The sequence below is a fragment of the Chionomys nivalis genome, chromosome 17 (genome assembly GCF_950005125.1).
Source record: "Chionomys nivalis chromosome 17, mChiNiv1.1, whole genome shotgun sequence".
Classification (NCBI taxonomy): Eukaryota; Metazoa; Chordata; class Mammalia; order Rodentia; family Cricetidae; genus Chionomys; species Chionomys nivalis.
Window position 1 is genome coordinate 46365935 of NC_080102.1, and position 21863 is coordinate 46387797.

The following is a 21863-nucleotide window of genomic DNA, read 5'->3' on the forward strand; positions in this document are numbered from 1 at the left end:
CGGCGGCGGCTGCGGTGAGGCCGGCGGCGGGGCCGGGCCGTGCGCCATGGAGGCCCCGGGCGCCGGCTTCGCGTGCCCGCTGCCCCCCGGCATCGCGTCCGTCACCTACGTGTTCGTCTACAGCCCCAGCGGGCCCGGCGGATCCGGCCCCGCGCCCGGCCCCGGCCCGGCGTCTCCCGCGCCCCCCGCGCCGCCGCCCCGGGGCCCGAAGCGGAAACTTTACAGTGCCGTCCCCGGCCGCAAGTTCATCGCTGTGAAGGCGCACAGCCCGCAGGGCGAGGGCGAGATCCCACTGCACCGCGGCGAGGCCGTGAAGGGTGAGGGGCGCGGGCGGGCGGGGTGAGGGACGCGAGCGGGGTGGGGGGCGGGCCCCGGGGCACGCGGCCTAGTTCATGTCATTTTGGGGTCTCTGTGGTTGGGATGTCCCTGGGTCATGACAGCAAGCTGCTGTGCAGGGGTCTCTGCCTCTGGCCCTGGTCTTACGGGCTCCTGGCATGAAGCTCTAGCTCTGTCATGGTAGAGGCTTGGCTCTTGTGGGGCGGTTCTTGTTGTGATGGGGGCCAACGCCAACTGGGTCCTTGTGTTGGAAGGACCCTAACCCATTACAGAGCTCCCACGCCTTGTGGGGTTCCTGTGTCACTCTGGGGCTTCTTCATTGGAAATCCTTGGGATACAGGTGAGGGGGGCTTGTCATCTTCCGGGGATCTGTAACAGTTGTGGTTGTCCGTGAACAGTGCCCATTTCTTCCATGAATGATGCCTGTTTTGGGGAGACAAGCCTCTCTCATCACGGGGCCCCCTGTCGTTATTGGGTTCCTACCTTGGGCACTGTGGCTCTGAGGTCGAAGTAGTTGTGAAGATCAGCCCTCCTGGTACATCATGTGGCTTACTCCACTGCCTGCCTCCCGATGACCCTGAGCTCTTGGCAGTGACTCTTGGGTGGACGTCAGTTACCATGGTTGGGGGGAAGTGGTCACTGTGGGCAGGAGCAGTAGTGTGGCCCCTGCTTCTGCCTCTGTCCTCTTCAAGTGTGTCCATCTGTGTCTGTCTGTCTCCCACATGTCCATCCTTCACTGAGGCCATCTGTTCAAGTCTCTCTTCCATGTGGATTCCAGAATCTTCCCAGGGAAAAGGCTAGGGGGAATGTGGGGCTTGGGAAGAGAGCAGAGCCAGGGTTAGGGCTGTGGGCACACCTGAACCTCAGGTGGCAGGGACGTGGGTGCCCCCCCCCCCAGCTCTGCTTTGCCCTGACAACCTGTCTGGCTTCTTTCCCCAGTGCTCAGCATTGGGGAGGGCGGTTTCTGGGAGGGAACCGTGAAGGGCCGTACTGGCTGGTTCCCAGCTGACTGTGTGGAGGAAGTGCAGATGCGACAGTATGATACACGGCACGGTAAGTGACCCCAGTGTTGCCCAGGTAGCCCCCAAAGGGCGTATGCTTCTAGTCTCCCTTTGGTCTTCTCGGTAACAAATATGGACGTTCACTAAGACTGCGGAGTTAACTCAGTTACACTCAAGATACATACAGATTTGTACATACACACTGCGGGTAAGCCTACATGTCCTTAGGAACATGAATGTGTGAACCTGACAAAAGTGAAGAACCTTTGCCATGCCAACAGGAGGTAGACACTCATGGGCATCCTCTCTCTGCGTGGGGGCACTTGAGTATCCAGGGATGGTGACCACCCCTCTGGCCCTGGTACAGTCTTCACAGAAATCCCAGGTCCTTAGAGCTCCGGATCACGAGCGGCTGGTCGATACGTAAGGAGGTCAATGCGAGAAAAGAGGCGCTTTTCCAAAGTGGACAGATTGTCCAAGTGGGCAGAGCAGGAGGCCTGGACCAGCTAAGAGGAAATGAGGCCAGTTGGGCTCCAAGGAGTCATTCGGGGTCCCCTGGGGTTGACAAGGTCTCAGGGAAGCTAGCTGATGAAGGATGGCCCCTGTTGTATAGAAACGGGAAGGTGAGGGCTGCGACTCGTGGGGCTGCTGAGCAGCTATGGACCAATGCTGAACACTTGGACTTCTAGGAAGGCTCCCTTTAGGCGTCAGTGAAGCAGTGGCTGGTCCTCTGGAGCCCCCATGTGGGCTGGGTACACATCCGGGGTATACCCCTTAATTGAGTCCTCAGGTATGCTGGGAGGCCTCATGATCAATGGTATTATTTCCGGTCCAGACAGTGAGTATGACAATTGACATATGGGGGGGGGTATGCCACTCCTCCTAAGTGGTGGTCCGGGATGGTTATCAGTGGTATGTCTGGATCAGCGTACATGTGTCCCTTTCTCTGTACATAGAGGGTTTGGGCCCTGGGTTTAGGGCCTCTACCTTAAGTTGGCAGTTTCCCAGGGGAGCCCCCCACCATGTGGCCAGGAGCCTTGACTCTGTCCCACTTGACGGATGCCTCGCTTACATGGGAGCTCAGTTGCTGGCCTACTGCTGGATAGCTGCCTTGCTTTCTCTGCTAGTGGCTGGGAGTATGGGAGGGAGTAGCTTCTCTTATTCACAGTCTGTGGAGAGTAGACGGAGTGGGATCCAGGTGAAAATGATTTCTGGGGTTTGGATCCAAGTTCCAACAGGACAGAGAAAGGGACAAGGGGTAGGAGAGGGGCTTGCACACCTGTTGAATAGGAGCTAGTCTTGTGCCCTCACGTAAGGATGGGGATACGGTTTTGAGAACCGTGGCTCCAGGAGGGAGCGTTGGAGTCAGGCTTCAAGAGGGGAGGATGTTTGTTTGTTTCTCTCCAAGCTGGACCTTATGCTGGCTCTTTGTAGCTATGGCAAGTATTGTCCCATGTCCTCCCCCCGCCCCCAGCCCTGCTCCGGGCTTAGGCCGTTGAGAGTGGGTGATCCAGTTAGCCTGAGGAAGTCAAAGAGGACTTCAAAGCAGAGGTGTTGTTTAGGCTGACTTCTCTGGGTAGTTTGCAGGTGGGTCTCCCATGTTTATAGGGATCCAACATAGTGTTTTAGAACTATGCCCATTGCCAGCTTCTGTATTTGAGCAGTGCCAGACATGATTTTAGCATTTTTTATATGAATGAAGTTGTATACGTATCCTAGCAATCTTGGGAGGTGGGGCCAGTGGTCAGTATGTTTCTGGGACATCATTAACTGCAGCGGACAGGGATGTTTGTTTTTATTTTGCTATGCCAGCAGTTAGCTTTGTGAGACATGGCACAGCTGGAGTGGGGAGCATGAACCTAGCGACCTGTTCCTGGGGTCAAGATAAAGAGTAATCATGTAGTAGGAGCTGACTGAGCAGATATTTTAGGGTGAAGATCAAGATCTGGGCAAGGCAGATTGTAGAGTAGGGAGTGTCAAGGTCACGGAGAAAGGAGAGGACCACAAGGGGAGTAGTGAAGTTTTCTAGCAAGCACAAGACTCCTTAGCAGGGCCACAGCTGTCACAGATGACTTGAGGGAGTGGGATTCAAAAGTACCTAAGTGGACGGGAGCCACATTTGCCGGCCTTGCTACGGCTGCCTTTTGGGAGGGGGTAGGAGCAGTCGTAGCCTTCCTCTGACCTCAGCTACAATGCCCGTCTTGCTGGACTAGGCAGAACTTGTCTGGGATTTAGGCTGAGTTGCGCCAGAGAGCAGAGGGCATCCTACCAACAGGAACCTGTTTCCAACGCCCCCACCCCAACTCTAATTCAGGAACCAGAGTGGGAGTGAGGGACTTTTAAAGACCAAGGACCAAGGACAGATGCTGAGGTGCTAGGTTAGGTTGGCATGAGTAGAGGAGACAGCCTCCTGCAGCTCTATAACCAGAAATGCTGAGGCCAGTGAGTGCAAGGATCTCGAGGCCTAACATACCTTCCTATGCTGTCTTGCCTTTTCCCTTCCAGAATGTTCCACTTGGGAGCTGGTGCTGGGCATATTCCTTTCAGCTGGCTTTCCCGGGTGTGATTAATAAAACCAGAACATGAATTTGTGTTATATAATAAATAGTTTGTTTGGTTGATGAAAATGTGCAAAACAGGAGGCTGTGCAATAGAAGCTGACCAGGATAGGACTGCTCCACTGTGCTTATCTCTTAGGGTCAGGGGTAAGATCTGGGTAGGGCACAGCAGAGGGGTGGGTGGGGTTAGCCAAAGTCACAAAGGAGGATGCAGGCTGCAGAGGAGCTGCTGTGAGGCTGGTGGGACCTGGGGCTTCCTGTCCACTGCAGGGCTCCCAGATACGGTTCAGCTAGCATAGCATCTATGTGCCTGGGTCTGCTTGAAGAAGGATATGCTGGAGATCGGAATTTAAGGCCCTGCTTGTGTGAGGGTGAAGCTTCATCTGCACTGGTCTTGGGGATGGGTGGCAAGGTATGTTTGTCACTTAGAGTAGGACAAATGCAGGGAGTAAGCAAGCTGATGTGGCTAGAATGTAACAGGCTATTCGAACCCTGGCGCTTCTACCAAGCCGGCTTTTCCTGCTGTGTCAAGAGAGGTTCACGTAGAACAGCTCATGTATTGAGAGTCGCACACATAGTGCCAGGGACCTGAAGTCTGGACCAGTGCTTTTCTTGATAGCCGTGTCGTCTGATGTGAAGATCACCCAATCATTGCTCCCATTTTTGTCTGTGTCCATCTGTCTTTTAGCTCATTGATTCATCTGTCTGTTCACCTACTTATCCAGCAACCTATCCAGACCTTAGCTCCCCCTTTTCTCCACCCACATATCCCTCCCGTCCGTCCGTCCGTCCGTCCGTCCGTCCGTCCGTCCATCCATCCATCCATCTTTTGACCCATCCATATATTCCTTCAAGCCTTCATCAACCCATCCAGTCACGCACACTTTGCATTATCTTATGTCTCATCCATCTGTTCGTTCATGCATCAATATAGTCACCCACTCACCTGGCCAGTTGTGTTCCACCTGCTATATGCCAGGCTGAGCTCTTGGGACCCCAGGAGTAATTACATCTCATTTTTTGCGTTAAGGAGTTCACAGTTACTGAGAAACCAGGTCATAAAAAACTCTATGTTTTTGCTGGGTATGGAGGCTCATGCCTATAACTCTAGCACACAGAAGACTAAGAGAGATATTCCCGAGTTCAAGGTTCAGGCTATATGTGGTGAGATCTTGTCTCAGAAAAAAAAAATTCAAAACAGGGTGCTGTAAGACTCTGGTACCCAGTACCCACATTATATCTAGAGGATCTGGCTCCCTCTTCAGGCCTCTGAGTACCCCAGACATATATGTGGTACACATATATACAGGCAGGGAAATACATAAAGTAAAAACAAACACAACTCTTTTTAAAACCTCAGACAATAGAGAACCTGAGAAACGCATAGGTTCCCTCTGATCTCGTTTTTCTATCCGTGTGCCTCCCTCTGCTCCTGCTGCATCGGCTCCACACTGTTCCTGTCTGCTCCAGATTAACGCCATGTGCATGATCTTCTCCTTGGCTGCCTCACCCTCCTACCTGCAGGCTGCTCCCTCGGCTGTCTGGACCTCTGCTCAGCTCTTCTTTCTTCTGAGGCCTTCGCTGTCCCTAGAACTGTATTTTCGCACCCCTTTCCTGCTTGCGTTTATCCTGTTAGCTAGCACGTTGTAGTTCTTACTTGTTTATTCCATTTCTCGGGGTGGCTTATTAACTCCTCAAAGGCAGGGACTTTCCTCTGTTCTAGAGTAAACAGTGCCTGGCATGTAGTAGAGGCTTAGTGAACGGATGCTGAAGTGAAAAATTGAATCTTGGGAGGTGCTATAGCAAGAGGGACTGAAGGAGGGAGGTGCTGAAGGATGAAATCGAAAACAGTGGTGGTGCCATCTTGCGGCCTTCTGAGGCACTGCAGGTGCAGCCAGAGGAGCCACTCTGAACCTTGAATCTGTTGTAGATTGCAAGGCTAAGTGAGTGTCAGCAGGAGGTGTGTGCTGACCAACTCCATGGTGTCTATGAAGAGCTTTGAGATCAAAGGACATATTAACATATTCTGTGGAATTTATTAATATAGTCCTATGGGATACGGTGATATTAACATAGTTACTGTTGTAGTTATTAATCATCATATTAATATAGCTCATTGGGATACAGTGAAGTCAGGGTAGGGGCAGAGCTTTTTGTAATCCCTTTCCTCATTCCTTGAATTTGTCTACCTTGCTGTTGTGAGGAAATTAGTGGACACACTGGGGTGTGTCCACACTGGTGCACATACGCTCACAGCCTAGACACGTACATATGCCTGAGCTCAACACTTGGATACACTGGGTTGTACACACCCGTGTTTGTTACTGATGACTGGTGTCATGTCCAGACAACAGATATGGTTCTCACTTTGACAACATGAGTGGGTCCCAGACACACAAGCACCAACACAGCATTCATACTTTACCGTGAGGTTCACATACATGTCCTCTCAGTACACGACTTGCTGAATAGACCAGTCTGGCCTTGTATGGTTTTCTGTGTCTAGCTGCATGTTAAGTAAGGGGTTGGGGGGCGGGGCGCTGCTTTCTTCTTGGGCCCTAACTCCCAGAGGCCAGAATTCCCTCTATGATTATCTGAGCCTTCCGACCTCAGGACTTTTGGTCCTTGAGCCCCAGAATTTGCTCTTCTCCACTCCCCGTTGCACCTCTGCATCGGGGTGCATGGGGACACAGACTGATAGTGCAGTTTGGGGAGATTCAGCTAGGTAGAAGCCATGATCATTTCTTGGCCCTTGCTGCTCCCTCCAGAAACCCGAGAAGACCGGACAAAACGTCTCTTCCGTCACTACACTGTGGGTTCCTATGACAGCCTCACTTCACACAGGTACTGGCAGGGGTGTGGAAACATGGGGACACTAGCTGGGCCTAGTATATCCTATGAAAGGGGAAGTCGGGGTGTATGGAGGGGGGAGGTGGGCGAGGAGTGGGTGGCTAGCTACCTCTGTTTTCCTTGTGCTAAGCTGACTGTGCGTGTGGGACCCTGTAGGGTCGGCCTCTCGGCTAGGCTTCCTCCGGGCTCCCCTCACTCAACCTTGCTTTCCTCTGTCAGTGATTATGTCATAGATGACAAGGTGGCTATCCTGCAAAAACGGGACCATGAGGGTTTTGGCTTCGTTCTCCGGGGAGCCAAAGGTAACGGGTGTGGATTTCATGAGGAGGGTACTGCATTGCTGGTGATGTCTTCTATGCCCTGCCCTTTTCTCCCCCATTTTTAAGCACCCCACCCCCGCCCCGTGGTTGTATGTCTTGATTTGGAATGTCCCAGGACAAGACCGTAGGTCCCTCTCTGTTGCTTCCCATTCAGTTGTGGGGAGTCTAACAGAGTAGAGATCTATTTGGGGAGGGTGAATGGGGGACTTCACAGTGGGATGTACACTGCTTTGGGTATACCCATCTGCTGCCCACCCCACCCCAGGTTTCTGTGCCCGAGTAGTCAGGTGCCTCGAGCTGGCCGAGGTCGCTTTGTTGAGCATTGAGCTGTCACGAGCTACGCTTGTGAGTGCCTTTTCTTTTCCTCTTCCTGCAGCAGAGACCCCCATTGAGGAATTTACACCCACACCCGCCTTCCCTGCACTCCAGTACCTGGAGTCTGTAGATGTGGAAGGTGTGGCCTGGAGGGCCGGGCTTCGAACTGGGGACTTCCTCATCGAGGTGAGGCCCCCAGCTGTCCTTGCCCGGCAGGGGGGGAGGTGGCTTCTAGCTCCTGAGCTCTGAGGTGGGTGGCACTCGGACACACTTCCTAGCTGCTTATCTGTCCCAGGTGAATGGAGTCAACGTCGTGAAGGTCGGACACAAGCAAGTAGTGGGTCTCATCCGTCAGGGCGGCAACCGCTTGGTCATGAAAGTCGTGTCCGTGACCAGGAAACCCGAAGAGGATGGTGCTCGGCGCAGAGGTGAGTTCAGACGGCTGTCTGTTGGGTCTTGCCCCTGGCACTTGGCCCTAGCCCTTTAACTTCAGGCCCACATTCCTCTCCCCTTCTCTCATCCCACATTGCTGACATCCCATTTCTGCCTGAGATGACATGAGATGCCCTCATTTTCTGCACGGGTCCTTGATGTCAGATACCTGACCCTCCTGACCAGGCCTCTGACCCTGGTCCTTGATTCCCCCGCCTCAGATCCCTGTCCTCCTCTTCTGTGAATCCCCCAGCCCTGGTGTGGCAGAGCCCTCCTTCCCAACGCCAGCAGCTGCCTGGAGGCCGGGTTGTCATGGCAACTGTGAGGTTGACGCTGCTGCTGCTGCTGCTTATTGTGCAGGGAAGGGGGAGGCGGCACCTGAGGGAAGAGGAAAAGCGTCTTCTCCCGGCGCCGACGCCAAAGACGCGGCACAGCCTGGGCCTAAGAGGCTTTACCGCTGGCCCGGCCCAGGTGTGCGGCTTGCCAGGCCGCACTGGTCTCATAAAGAGCAGTGGTACCTGGGCCTGGGGTGCTTTAGGCAGCAGGAGGTAGTCTGGCAGGAGATCCACCCAGCCCCCCATGGGTGGTGCCCACTCACTGGGGCCTTGGAGCCCGCAGGGTGGATGCTCAGATCAGAACCAGCCAGCCTCCTAATGTCTGCTGGTACTCTTACTACCATTTGAGGCCTTGGCCCTGGGAGTCTTAAGGGCCCTGGGGGCCCAACTGCCCTGGCTCCACTGCTCCCTGGGCGCCTCACGCCATGAAGAAGTTCGCGTCTAGCCGCAGCCTGAACAAGATCTTGGCACAGTGTGACTCGTCTTCAAGGGAGTACGAGGAAATCCAGGCAGTGGAGCGCAAGTGGTACTTGCACCTGGCCACGCCGCGCCGCCTGCTGCTAGACAGGAGGGCCAAGGCCTCCCTCTTCTTTGCAGCCCCACCACCCCCAAAGAGGGCCCCCAGCACCACGCTGACCCTGCGCTCCAAGTCCATGACGGCTGAGCTCGAAGAACTCGGTGAGCATTGCGGGTGGACGGTGGGTGGATGGTCTGCGGTGGACTGGCCAGAGTGGAGTGGACATAGGCAGTTCGGGAGGGTCGTGGTGCCGAACCGGGGCTCAGGCCAGGTAGAGACAGAAGGAAGAACAAAGAGATGGTTGCCCAGACAGATCAGCAGTTAGGGTGCAGACCGCAGGGATGGGGAAACTGGGTACCTGTGTGGCAAGGAACGCGGCAGCAAGTGAGGAGATGAGAACTCGGGGCAGCAAGAGGAGCTGGAGTTGGGCAGGGACTACCAGGACAGGTGGCTGGGGAACAAGGTCTGGCCCTGGAGCATGCCCGCATGCATGCACATGCATGTGTGTGAGTGCTTTCCCTGGTTCTGTGCTTTTTCCACTAAGACTTTGCTCTTGCATTTCAACCTAGCTGGCAAAGAGCGGTGGTAGGGCAACCTAGAGTCTGCTCCTGGATCGGACTGGCATGAGCTGGGTCCTACTTGTGTTTCTTTTACTCGGTTGGTACCTGTTCACTTATCTGCCAATTGAGTCTACTGACCTAACAGAGGCATTGTAAGCACTTCTAACAGTGAGGGGATGGGGCCTGGCGGGCTGTGAGGGGCGGACCAAAGTATGTGAGACTTTGATGGGTACAGTCCCAGGTTGACTACAAACAGCCTCATCGTGGGCATGTCCTGATATACATGACCCCATAACTGGCCTATGACAGTTACCAGCTTTCTCCTGGCCATGTTCCATATGCATAACACATCCTGTATGCATGTGCACACGTATGGCAGTTTCCAGTCTCATGTACATGACTGCATTGTAACCAGGCTCATCATGGACCTGTCCCATGTACATGACCACCACATCTTGACAAGTGTAGCAGTTACCAGCCTTGTCATGGGCATGTTTCATATGCGTGACCGTATCTTGACACATATGCCAGTTAACCTTGTCATGGACATGTCTCATATTCACAGCCATGTCCTGACATGTGACATTTACCAGCCTCGTCATAGGTATGTCCTGTATGCATGCTCACATCTTGACACATAGGACTGTTGTCAGTCTCATCCTAGGCATGTGCTGATGTATGTGATTTTTTATATTGTCGTTGTGGGCATGTGCTAATATCTTTGACTGTTGAGAGCCTCATTGTGGGTTGTTATTGGTTAACAGTTTCATGGTAGGTGCATTCCAACACATGTGATAGGTTGAAGCAGTCTTTGCTTCTGTGGTTTGAGCCTAGTCTCAATCCCAGACTTTCCTCTGGCTTTAGTCATAAAAGGAAACCTTAATCCTGGCTCCCAGAACTACCCCTGTCTTTGCCGACTATGTCCCAGCTGTAGGCTGAGCTGCCACATTCTGAGCAGGTGCCTTGACTGAAGTTTGGAAAACACTTACCAAGAGATAGAATGGGCTGACATGATCAAGGTTTCCCATGATAAAACTCTGAATGAAATAAATAAAAACTACAGACAGTGTAAAGGAGGAGGGATTCTCTTGCTTCAGGAGTAAAGCAAGAAATCAAAGCCAGAGGAGTGGGAAATTGGTGCTTCCAACTCCTGATAGAGGTTCTCAACAAGGCTAGAGAATGTGCTGTAGACTTGGGAAAGCCGGAGACAGCCACAGGCACTGGGGTTAGCGAAAATGAACTGGAGGGGCTGGAGTGATGGCTCAGCACTTAGAGCGCTTGTGGCTCTTGCAGAGGACCCTGGTTTGGTTCTCAACACCCACGTGGTGGCTCATGACTCCAGTTCTCATGGATCCAGCCCATCTGACCTCTGGGCAGGGAGGGGGCACCAGGCATGAATGTGTTGCGCACACATATATGCATACACACATTCAAAATAGAAAAATCTAAAAAAAAAATTTAAAAAGAACTAGAGATAAGAGTATGAGAGGTTTAAGTTACTATAAAGACAAGAAAACCAACAGAATTGATGAAATTAACAGAGTAAGAGGAAAAACAATAATAGCATGTTTGGGAATCCTTAACTTACTGAAACAAGCAAACAAACAGGCGCAGATGAGAAGGGCCTGCAGCTTGGTTACACAGGATCTAGGACTCCCTAAAAAACATAGCAGTGAGTAAGAAGATCAGGCAGAGCCTGCCCAGAATCAGCTTAGGAAGCAGGTGAGGAAGAGCATCAATAACCAGTCAGGGGCCGTGAGGACAGGTGAGGAGACCTCAACATCTACGTGATAGGAATTCCAAAGGAAGACAATAGAAGGGCTAAGGATTTCCCAAAAGTTAACGGAAATGTGAGACTCCATTCTGAAGAAATATGTCACAAATAAACATGATCTCTCAGAGTCAAACTTTAGAATACCACAGAAAAGCGGAAAGATGTTACCCGAGCCAGCAGAGGGAGCCAGTTGGCTTAGACGTGAGTGGTGGCTTGCTTTCCGACTTTCGTCAGTTATGACAGAAAGTAGAAAGAAGGTGGTGAAAAGTGGGGTGCAGATAGTAAGAGAGCAGACCCATGACATGGGTCAGTACACCAGAATGAGTGGACAGCTGGGTCTGACTGGACATTTATGCATGGTCCTGGGGTCTCTTGCTAGAAACTGTTCCATAACCAGGTCAGAAAGACCCTTCCTGCTGTGCACAAAGAGGTGTTATTCATCCTGAACTCTGCACTCCAGGAACCGAGAGGCATCCCCGAGAGAGTGGAAGAGCTCCGTCTGGCTACGGCTTTTGCCTGTAGAAATGGGAGCAGAAGAATCCAGTCTTCCCCTCTGTCGTGGAAGCCTCGGGAGAGGGTCACTCCTGTTATTACAGACCTTGGTGGGCCAGAGGAGCAGGGTATCATATTTCGGAGTAGAGTCTGGCAGAGGTGTGGGGGTCATTCAGCAGGAGCCTCTGCCTACACTTCTGGGCCCAGGATCCTAGTTATTGAAACTGGAACCAGGTTCAAAACTGGGCTGTGTTTAGAGAAAGACCCAACAGTCAGGGGCCCAGTGAGCTGCTCTGACACAAAGACACCTATCTTAGGAGATAATCTGGTCCTACTGGGCATGCCTGATAATGAAGAAACCAGACCAACCAACATAGAGTTCTCCAAGTACCCAACAGAACATCCCACAATGCAGTGTTTCTGTTTCTTTGAGACAGAGTTATTCTGTAACTGAGGCTGCTGTTGAATTGCCCATGCCTCCTGAGTTCTGGGATTACAGGCATACACGACCAGGCCTGGCTTTGTGTTTTTAAAAGGTGGAAATCAGACGTGCTGAGTCAGCACTGTTATAAGAATGTCTATCCTGCCACTCCCTGATGGGTCCCTTTAGGAGTCGTGTTTATCAGTGTGAGGTGAGGGGGATGTGGGTGCAGAGGTGGAGGCTCATGCCGTGTAGAGGGTGAGGCAAGGCAAGGCAGGAGGAAGAAGAGGGGTGAGTTCCCCGGGAACTAATGGAGCGAGCAGAGGCTGATCCAGAATTAAGTAAATTAATTAAATAAAACGAAACTGGTGGTGGCTGGCAGAAACCAGTGGGAGAACTCTGTGGTGCGGCACATCCCCATCACTCAGGAGGTTGAGGCGGGAGGATTTCCGCGAGTTCCAGGCCTGTGTGGGCTACAGAGTTTAAGGTCAAGCTGGCCTGCGTAGCAGAATCCTGTCTCAGAAAGAGAGGGCTGTTCATAATAGTTGGGGGTATGGGAGGATCAAGGCATAGATAATCCCATCCTCCACTGTCATTCTAGTCTGGGACTCTTACCTTGTACATATATGCTCAGCATGAATCGGACACGGGCTAATGGGGACCCGTGTCTGGGCCCTAGTGTAAGCAGACTGTTCCTGTTCATTTATTTAGGTGAAATTAAGACTACCCTTAATTTCTGGGTCTTTCTTTTGTGTTGAAGTCAGGGTAGGTCCCTGCTACTGCCTTAGCCTAGAGAAGATGTCTTTACTGTGCGCTTTGTTGCTCACATCTACTTGTTGCTAGCGACCTGCTTTGGAATATGGAGGTGTCAGTAGCGGAGTGCTTGCCCAGCATGCTCAAGGCCATGAGTTCCACCTGCAGTACCACAAAAGCAAAACACAGCCGAAGTCTCAGTACAGGGTCCTCATAGGTGACCATTTTAACTAACTATCGCAGACTCTGAGCTTTGTTTTTTATAGTTACGTATCTTCATTCTGAACACACATTTGGCTGCTCCCAGTACAGCTTTATTGTGCACATCTTTGTGTGTGCGTGTGCACATGTGCGTGTGCATGTGTATGAGTGTGCATGGACACACAGTGTGTATTCCTGCTTTTGCTTGTTCTCTTCTAGAGTTTTAGAGCATTGGTAGGCTTGTGCTCCTGGCCTAAGAAGGAGGTTATAGATGGGGACAGACCCATGAAGGCCTGGTTGTCGGGAGGTGGGGGTGGGGAGAACGGGTAGGGAAACCACTGTAAAAATGGTCTAGGTGCCATGGAAAACAGCCTTTCTCTTACTCCCTTTGCCCTGTTTCTCAATTCCAAGCTTCCATTCGGAGAAGAAAAGGGGGTAAGTCTCCTGCTATGTTTTTAGGCCTGGCTTGCCTGCCCCTGCCGAAGGGCACCGGCATGCGATGAGGCTTCAGTCCAAGTCAGAGTGGTCTGGAATCTGGCACACCCCCTTGTTCCTGCCTGGGGATTTGGTGGGGATGTGGTGAAGGATCTTGGAAGGATGGATGGGGAGTTAGTTCCCAGGGTTATCATTGGGATTCATAGGGGGTACAACCATAGTCCTTGTGGGTTCAGGTGAGCTTGGGGATGTGATCTATGGAGATAGTATGGTGGGGAGAAGGTCTGAGAATCCCTGGTGGGGCCCCCTGCAAATAACATGACCCGGAGTGGGGAGGGGATGGTTTGTGAGGGTCAGGGCATGGAACTCAGGGCAGCCAGGTGCCTAGACTGTGTTGGAATGGTGCTCTTAGGGTATTGGGCTTTGCCTTGTGCTGTATCTTTTGTCCTTTTCTTTGCCTAGGCCAACTTCATGCTGATGAGTTATAGAATTGAGCCCAGAGCAGAGCTGCCTTAGAATAGGGGTTTGAATCTGTTGGCATTGAGAAGGGAGCTGGACTCCCTTGCTTAGAACCCTCACCCCCCCCCCCCCCCAGTCTATTGACTTCACTATCTGCTCTTCAGGTTCCACCCCTGTGTACTTTGAGGCTCCTTCTCCTATGACTTGTGTGTCCATCATGGCTGCATGAGACACAGGGTCCATGTGGGGCCAGAGACACCAGGGCCTCAGTGGGTTCTGAGGTCCAGCATCTGGGGACGTCTACTCCAGCTTCTGTTGCTTCCTCTGCCTCTTGAGTGGATGGGAGTCAGCCTCAGATAGGCTTATAACCCAGTGTGTGTGGATTTGGGCATCCAGCATCCCTTCTCCTCTTACTTCTGATGCACTGGGCTTTGCCTGGGCAAGGAAACTCTCTGGCTCTCAGCACATGATCCGTAGATTCCCCCACCTGACCCCCAGTCTCCTCTTGCTGAGATCTGCGTTTAGCTCCCTGATAGTAGGGCTCCTGGGATGCTAGGCTGCGACCATGCACTTCTTCCAGCTCTGGGGGAAATGACTGATTGTCACTTCTGTAGGCCTTTCTTTTCATCCCTGCTTGGGTTCCCAACGTACTTTCCCACATGGTTGGCTGCTTGGAAGGCTGGTGGGAATGACTATACTTGGTTCTTAAGGGATTTTATTTCATTTTTAAAATATCAACTACAGAGAAACCCTGTCTTGAAAAACCAAAAAAAAAATTCTAAAATAATTTAGGATTAAGTTTTCTAATTTTGTTGTTGGTTTATGTTGGGGAAAAAGTGTCCAACTTTTCATATGTAGGATTCCTAAATTCTTCCTCTTGGAAACAATTCTTGCTGGGCCTCAGCACTATTGCAGCATGACCCTAAACAGCTGCTTTGTTAAACTGTGTGTGCACTGACTGCTTGGATCTCTTGGACCAGGTTCTGTTGGATATTTTAGTTAAGAGACACGCATTCTCTAATCCATGGCTTGGGTGACAGTGTACCTTGGTAGGACATGTCACCACAGTGTCATGGACTGCTGATTCCCCTCATGTCTTTACTTCTGCAGTTTCTGGATGGTGTGGCAGCAAGGATCTGTGATAAGGGGAGTGCTCTGTGTGCATCATTTTGCTCCTGGGAAACAGGAGGACGATGGCAGCATCTTGAGGTGGTTACTATGGCAGTCATGTAAAACTCGGCAATACTGTATATCATCAAGGACTTGGCCAGGGTAGTGAGTGATTCTGCCTATCAGAGCTCATTTCATTGCAAAGACAAATGAGAACTTTGGCATCTGTGGTCTCTATACTGTTACCTGGTGTACCAGAAGCCTTGCTTGGGCCCCTACACACTTCTCTACAGAGGGAGCATGTTTTGTTGACCAAGTGCTGTGTTGTTCAGGGCTCCAGAGGGGCAGAGTGTTTTTTTTTTTATGAGGAACCCACAAATTGTCGATGAAGATAAGGTAAATGTCCTGACTGTGTCTTCAGCATCTGTGTTGGTCTGTGTGGTCTGCATCGGCTAGAGTGGCTTAGGCTCCTTTGTGCTAATCTCCCCTAGACCTATGCCACATAGGTGCCGTTTCTGATTGTTTTATTAGGTGAAGGCACTGGGGCTCAGAGGGCATACATCTTAACAGAGTCTGTGTGCAAGGTGGGGGTCTCAGTGTGCTACTTAATAAGATCACCTCAGGAGTTAATTTACTTCTACCCAGCAATTGTTGTTAGATAGCAACAGTAGGTGCTGGGGCTTAGGTTTGGAAAGAATAGGAGGTTCAGACTGGCATTGGAGTTCTTCAGCAATGGTTCTTCGAGAGTAGAAGGGTGTCTAAGACACGTGTCCCCTGAAGATGGGACTAGACTGGGTGGCCAGTGAGTCCCTAGGACCTATATGCTTCTGTTTCCTAGTGCCAAGGTTATAGGCATGCACAGGCTCAGCCTTCAAGAGTTGAATATGGTCTGGAGACAGGTGGAGCCTGAGGGTGCTGAGTGAGGATAGATACATAAAGCAGTGCCCCAGCCTCCAGTGTGCACCTGAACACTGGCCCTGAGTTGACTCTGGGTAGGAATTACATAGCCATATCTCAGACAGCCATCAGAAGCCCCTTCCTCCTGCTGAAATGATTTTCTCTTGTGGTTCAGTCTGATCTCAGACTTGTAATCTTGCTTCAGTCTCTCAAAGAATGGGATTACAGGGATTGTTCAACCAGGTTCCCTGCTGGGAGGATAAAGGTACTGTGAAATAAAATGCTTGAGGAAGGAAGGATTTATTTGGCTTCCAGTTTGAGATCTTTTCCATCCCTAGTTGAGAGGAGAATGATGAATATTCTTGCTAAGCTGGTCCCTGTCCCCCCATTTTTTTGAATGGGGTTTCTCTGTAGCTTTGGAGGCTGTCCTGGTACTCGCTCTGTAGACCAGGCTGGCCTTGAACTCACAGAGCTCCGCCTGCCTCTGCCTCCTGAGTGCTGGGATTAAAGGTGTGTGCCACCACCGCCCAGCTTTTGCCCCCAATTTTTAAGCAGTTTGGTACCCAAGCTCAGGAAATGGTGCTACCCATTTTAGGATGGGCCTTCCCACATCAGTTAACATAGTCAAGATCCCTCACAGGTGTGTCTGGAGGCATGTCTCCTGGGTGATTCTGAATTCTGTGTCGAGTTGACAGTGGGAACAGAAGACCTCTGTGTCTCTCCTCCTGGCTCTGAGGTTACAGGCGTGCACTCCCAGGCTCAGCTTTGACGTGGGTGCTGAGGATCTGAACTCAGACCTTAGTGCTTAGGTAGCAAGCACTTTACTTGCTGAGCTGTCTCCACAGCCCCCAAAGTCCCATTTTTTTTTAAAACGGTTGCTTTAATAAAATTTGACTACACAAAGCTTTTCATTTCATAACGGATATGACAAGAATATGCCTGAGGCCGCCTGGTGTCTCTCAACCAAGCCCTTCTTAGGCATCAGCCTTAAATGAAGCTGAAGGCTGAGGAGTTTGGGTGGGTAGGCTCTCCGTGAGGAGAGTCCTTTCGACGGCACACCCACTTCTTTCCTCAGCTTCCATCCTATTGGAGTCATCCTTCTGTGTGGGCAAGGAGGACGGAGCTGTGGCCTCCTGTTCTGTATCAAACCGCTCTTAGATCCCTAGCTCAGGTTTAGTTCTTAGGAGGAACTTCCCATTGGTCGGTTCAGCCCTTGGTTATCAGCTTAATCACTCACACGGCATCTCTTGCTTTAACGTTAGTATCTGTCCCTGGGACCGTGGTCCCACTACAAGTAGCTTCCCGTGGGGAGTGGATAGGCCATGCGCCAAGAAAAGACAGTGGACAAAAAGGAGGAGAGGTGAAAGACCGAGTGAATGCATCTAAGTGGTCTGTCTCCTTATGGCCGGTCACTGTGGTCACGCCAAGTGGCCACAGAGATACCCTGGGTCGCCTTAAGGACAGACTTTGGCTGGTTCCGGAACTGGGTCCTGAGGTCTGAGGGGCACTGATGGAATCCAAGATCTTAGGGCCTCAGGCGGTGAGAAACCTAGGGGAGGGCAGGGTTCATGGACTCATTAGTGCCATGGGGCTGGCATTGGTGGGTGTGGCGCTGAGGCCAAGGCGCCTCCGGGGCTGAGGTTGCATCTCTTTGGTTGTGCAGAAAAGTTGGATGAGATCCTGGCAGTTGCTGCGGAGCCGACCCTGAGGCCAGACATTGCAGATGCTGACTCCAGGGCAGCCACTGTCAAGCAGCGGCCCACCAGTCGGAGGATTACCCCTGCCGAGATCAGCGTAAGCCAGCCTTGGGCCAGGGCTCTGGGATGGTCAGGTCCAGGGCCTGGGGATCAGAGGGTCATGCGCCTCGCTTTTGAGGTAAGAGTTCTTTATTTGGATCCCTTCTCCAGAGGAGGCAGAGTTCTCCATGGCTTCTCTGGGAGACACGTGGGATCGTCTCAGTCTGTAGAATGGTTGTATGTAGTTCAGCTCGCTTCTGTGGTTGCAGCTTTTAGTGCCTCTGACCTCAGTCAGATTCGGTGTCACCCTGGGACTACTAAGGTCCACAACTCTACTGAGCCTATGGCACAGCATATGCCTGTTTGGAAGGCATACATAGCCCACCTGGCACTGTGGACTGTTCCTCCCTCTCTATTCAGATGATGTCCAGGGCCTTTAATTCTGTGTTCATTTCACCACCCATACAACGAAGGCCTCAAGTGAGCATGGGCACCAGTGCCTTTGGGGTATCTGGTGTGTGGGTGTCTAGTCTAGCTTAGGATGGGTGGGGCTGGATGGAGAACTGGGTGCTCCAGAGCCCTGGAACTTCCATGTTCCTCCCTGACCCCACAGTCATTGTTTGAGCGCCAGGGCCTCCCAGGCCCAGAGAAGCTGCCGGGCTCTCTGCGGAAGGGGATTCCACGGACCAAATCTGTAGGTATGGCTGGGCTGAGGGACCGCTTGGGGTTGGGATGGCTGGGCTGGGGTGGGCGGCTTCAAGGGTTGGAGGACCCCATCTCTCTCTGCGGAGTTCAAGGATGCCATTTTGTTTATGGATCTGAGTTTGTTCTTCCACCCAGAGACGTGCCGTGGGAAGACACCCTTAAGGTTCTTTTTCCAGTCTGTCTCTCTCCATTCCTGGGCATCCCTTAGTCCTTTTCTTCCTGTCCTTCACTCCCGCCTTACACAGATAACAGCTGCCACCCAGACAGCTATTTCCTGTCTTGTCAGCCAGAGTGCAGGCCCAGGTTTTCATTCTGAAATTACTCTTTCCTTGAACCTACTTCATCTCTCCAGGTAGCATCCTCTCCCTGTCCCTTCATGGTCAGACACAAAAGGTCACCTGTTACTGCTCTCTGGTCCCCATATGCTCATAAATTGGAAGCAGCAGGGTCTCTGCACAGCCAAATTGAAGCTGCTTCTACTAGGGTTGCCTCTCACTGAGGTCATCCTCCAGCCTCAGGGCATCCTCCAGGCAGATACTGTTAGCCTTCCTTTCACTGACTTTGATTGGCATTCATTTCTTTGCACCCTGCTCCGAGAGACTCCTTGTGGGAGCGAGTTTCTTGCCCTCCCTTCCTTTCTTGGATGTGTTTGGTCAGCATATCCAGACAGTAGGCCAACTCAAGGCTGTGCCTCAGCCTCTTTTTCTTCTGTTCATCATCATTCCCTGACCACCACCACCCTCCACACTCGCCTGCTGCTTCTAACCCCAGGCTGGAATTTATAACAAACCTGCGTGTTTCTCAGGCATCTGGTCTCCTTGCCATGCTGACCCATCCATCCACCACTCCCACTGTCTGTTGTGCATCAGAGTAAACTCCTGCCAGCCCAAGTACAGGCCAGACGTGAGGTGCTGATATGCACACGGGTTCACTTAATATCTACAGTAACCGTGTGGGGGAGGGGGAAGGAAACAATTATTCATTTTACTTAAGGAGAGTGAGAATGACTTGCCCCGAATCACATAGCTGCCTTGCTTATACCTCCTGTCCATCCTTAAGCCAAACTAACTCTGCCCGGTACCCATCCTGGGATTCCTGCTTACTCTAAGCTGGCCCTAGGCTAGATCTGGGTCTCAGTTGGAAGGTGACCTGTCTATAATTAGGTCAGCTATAATATGGGTGTCAAAGGTACACTTATAAACGGAGACGGACTGGGGAGGTTCAGACATACCTGGACATCTGCATTTACACTTAGAACAGGGCAAGCAGAAGTTTCCCGGGGATGATGGCGTGAATGTCTGACTGAGGCCAGTGTGTAAAAACGCGTGTATATACGGGAGAGTCCATGAGCTGGTAGTGAGGTGGAGGGCAAGCGCAGCTGGTGAGAGTCTGCAGGTACTCTGGACCCCAGAGATGCTACTCTTTGCTCTCCCAAGCGTCTGGGCTTCCTCTGAGGTTTCTTTATTTCCTGCCTCACCTGCCTTATCCAGCACAGGCTTGTCTTCCCCATGGCCTCTTGTAGTGGATCTGTTCTCTAGCCCATCTCTCTGGCAAAGGAAGCTTTTGTAGCACATTTATCACCTGATAGCCCTCTGGCTGGTCCTGCGTGAGCTCCCGTGGTCTCAGGGACCCTGGAGCAGCAGTCCTGCTCTGCTTCATCGGGGGTATCTGTTGCAGACTTTCTAGGACACTAGTCTTCCTATACCCACTGCTGCTTGTCTGCCCTCACTCTTCCTGGATGGTCTTTCCCAGAGTTGGCTACTGTAGACCCAGATCTATGTACCTCTCATATCGGCCTCAAGCTCCTTGGCAAGCTGGCCAGCTCTTCCCAGCTGGATCTACCTGATCAGTCGGGAAGCAGGCGCTCAATTTTAGTTCCCCATGGCTAGCGCACTGCCGGTTGCCGGCATGACCATCGGCCGAATTCTCAGGCTCCTTCGTCTCCCGCTTCAGATCTGACTGCTTGTCCCTGGGCATGTAATACAACTCTTGGAACCCTAGGGCAACAGTCTGCAAACACGGATACTGTCGGTAGGGATTGTTCGGGATCTTCCTTGAATTGTGGTAGTTGCAACGGTCCTTTTATCCAGGCCCTGTGTCTTGAGGACATATCCAGTACCCAGGAAACAGTCCTGCTGCAGACCGGAAGACAGAGAAGGTCTTTCTTTATTCTAGGGTCTCCAACAGACCCTTATTCTGTTTGAGGCAGGTGATTTTTGCTTTTCCCTCAGGCACAGCCTACCGTGCCATTCGTATTAAATTCCACCCCCTCTTCCATTGTCACACATCATTCCTACCTTCTGTGACCTTAAGATCTGTGTGAGTTCTTCCTACATAGCTCCACCGAGCACACAGGCTTGCGAATGTTCAGTACATGTTCTGTGCTCTGTAGGAATTTCATCAGGAGGAGGCCCAAGACCGGCTAGGCAGACCTCGAAATAACCCGCTGTGGCCTCGGTCGTCTTTCTTGGTGTCGCTCCCTGTAGCCTTGAACTGTAAACTGTAAATAGCCCTGTGATAGGGACAAGAAAGGTCCTGGGATGAAACAGATTCCGAAAAGTGGCTAAGCTGGAATTCAAGCCTAAGTGTGCAACAGGCCTACCCTTGCTATTCCTGAGCGGGCTCCTGACAGAGCCAGAGACAGTGGGTCACTGCCAAGCCTGCCCTTCTACTTCTTCCATTGAGCCACTCAGTGTTTACAAGTCTCACTGTATGGAGCCCTGCACAGGTCTTATGTCTGAAATGACACAGGAGGTTACGCAAGGGTCTAGCCTAATGACATCTCTGGACAAGAGGATGGGGCTCGTTTTTAGTCAAGTGTAGCCTATGAGAGAACAGGCCCAAGTGGGGCTTACCCCCTGGCTTGGGGGCAGTAACACCAGACAGTAGGGGTAAAACCGAAACATGTCTTCAGTTTCAGTTTAGTTTACCCATCCATTCTTCCTTCCGGCCACCTATCCAGCTTCTCTAAATTTTAGCCTCTGGCTAGGGTACCAACTTTCTAGTATCCTGCAGGCCAGTGCTTGAGAGTCTCTCCAAGGAACCAGTGTGGCATATTTCCCAGCCTCCTACCCTGGGTATCAGTGCCACTTCTTTCGGATGCATGGATCCATTACCACTGTCCTGCATCCCCTCAGTGATGTGTTATTACTTTGGGTGCTGGTGGGGGGGGTATCTTTCTGACTACCTTTCTTCTTCCCATCTCTGGTTGCTATCAGGGTCTCTGTTGGCTCCTGCTTGTTTAACACTATGAATGTTTCTGAGTTAGCTTTGCTCATCCTTGTGTGGGAAGCCCCTAACCCCCACCCCCACCCCATTCTCCCAACAGTTTTTGTGTGGGGGGTGCTATACACTCTGGTGTCTTCTCGTGGCCTGCTCCACGTGCACAGGGCTTTGAGAGATTGTGGCCTCAGTCCAGGCAGTCAGAGTTTGGGTCCTGTCCCAGTTCCGCTGCAGGAACAGCCCTCCACACTGTGGGTGGGGTCGCTTCTGGACTTTCAGCTGAGCTCTCCCTACCTGTACTGGATTTGGCACAGAGCGTGGGGTGGCCTGCTCAGAGCTTTTGCGCTCTTCCTTGGCCTTCCACGGGGCCCTGATTCCATCTTCCTTGGTGGGGCTGTGGCCACTCAAGGTTGCAGGCAGGATAGGACTAGCCA

At 51.9% G+C, this 21863-nt stretch overlaps 1 protein-coding gene across 4 annotated transcripts in view; it reads left to right on the top strand.

The window, feature by feature from the left end:
- The window catches only part of Shank3 (SH3 and multiple ankyrin repeat domains 3), a 59798-nt gene that overhangs the window by 25440 nt on the left and 12495 nt on the right, over window positions 1-21863 (top strand). For 3 of the 4 annotated variants that reach the window (XM_057791878.1, XM_057791882.1, XM_057791881.1), the window contains exons 12-21: window positions 124-317; window positions 1276-1389; window positions 6664-6739; window positions 6965-7047; window positions 7442-7566; window positions 7676-7808; window positions 8745-8825; window positions 13277-13300; window positions 17430-17560; window positions 18116-18200. In XM_057791878.1, the coding sequence (XP_057647861.1) occupies window positions 124-317; window positions 1276-1389; window positions 6664-6739; window positions 6965-7047; window positions 7442-7566; window positions 7676-7808; window positions 8745-8825; window positions 13277-13300; window positions 17430-17560; window positions 18116-18200 (1046 nt within the window). The remainder of the gene's footprint in view (window positions 1-123; window positions 318-1275; window positions 1390-6663; window positions 6740-6964; window positions 7048-7441; window positions 7567-7675; window positions 7809-8744; window positions 8826-13276; window positions 13301-17429; window positions 17561-18115; window positions 18201-21863) is intronic. The other variant, XM_057791879.1, reaches the window with a different exon arrangement.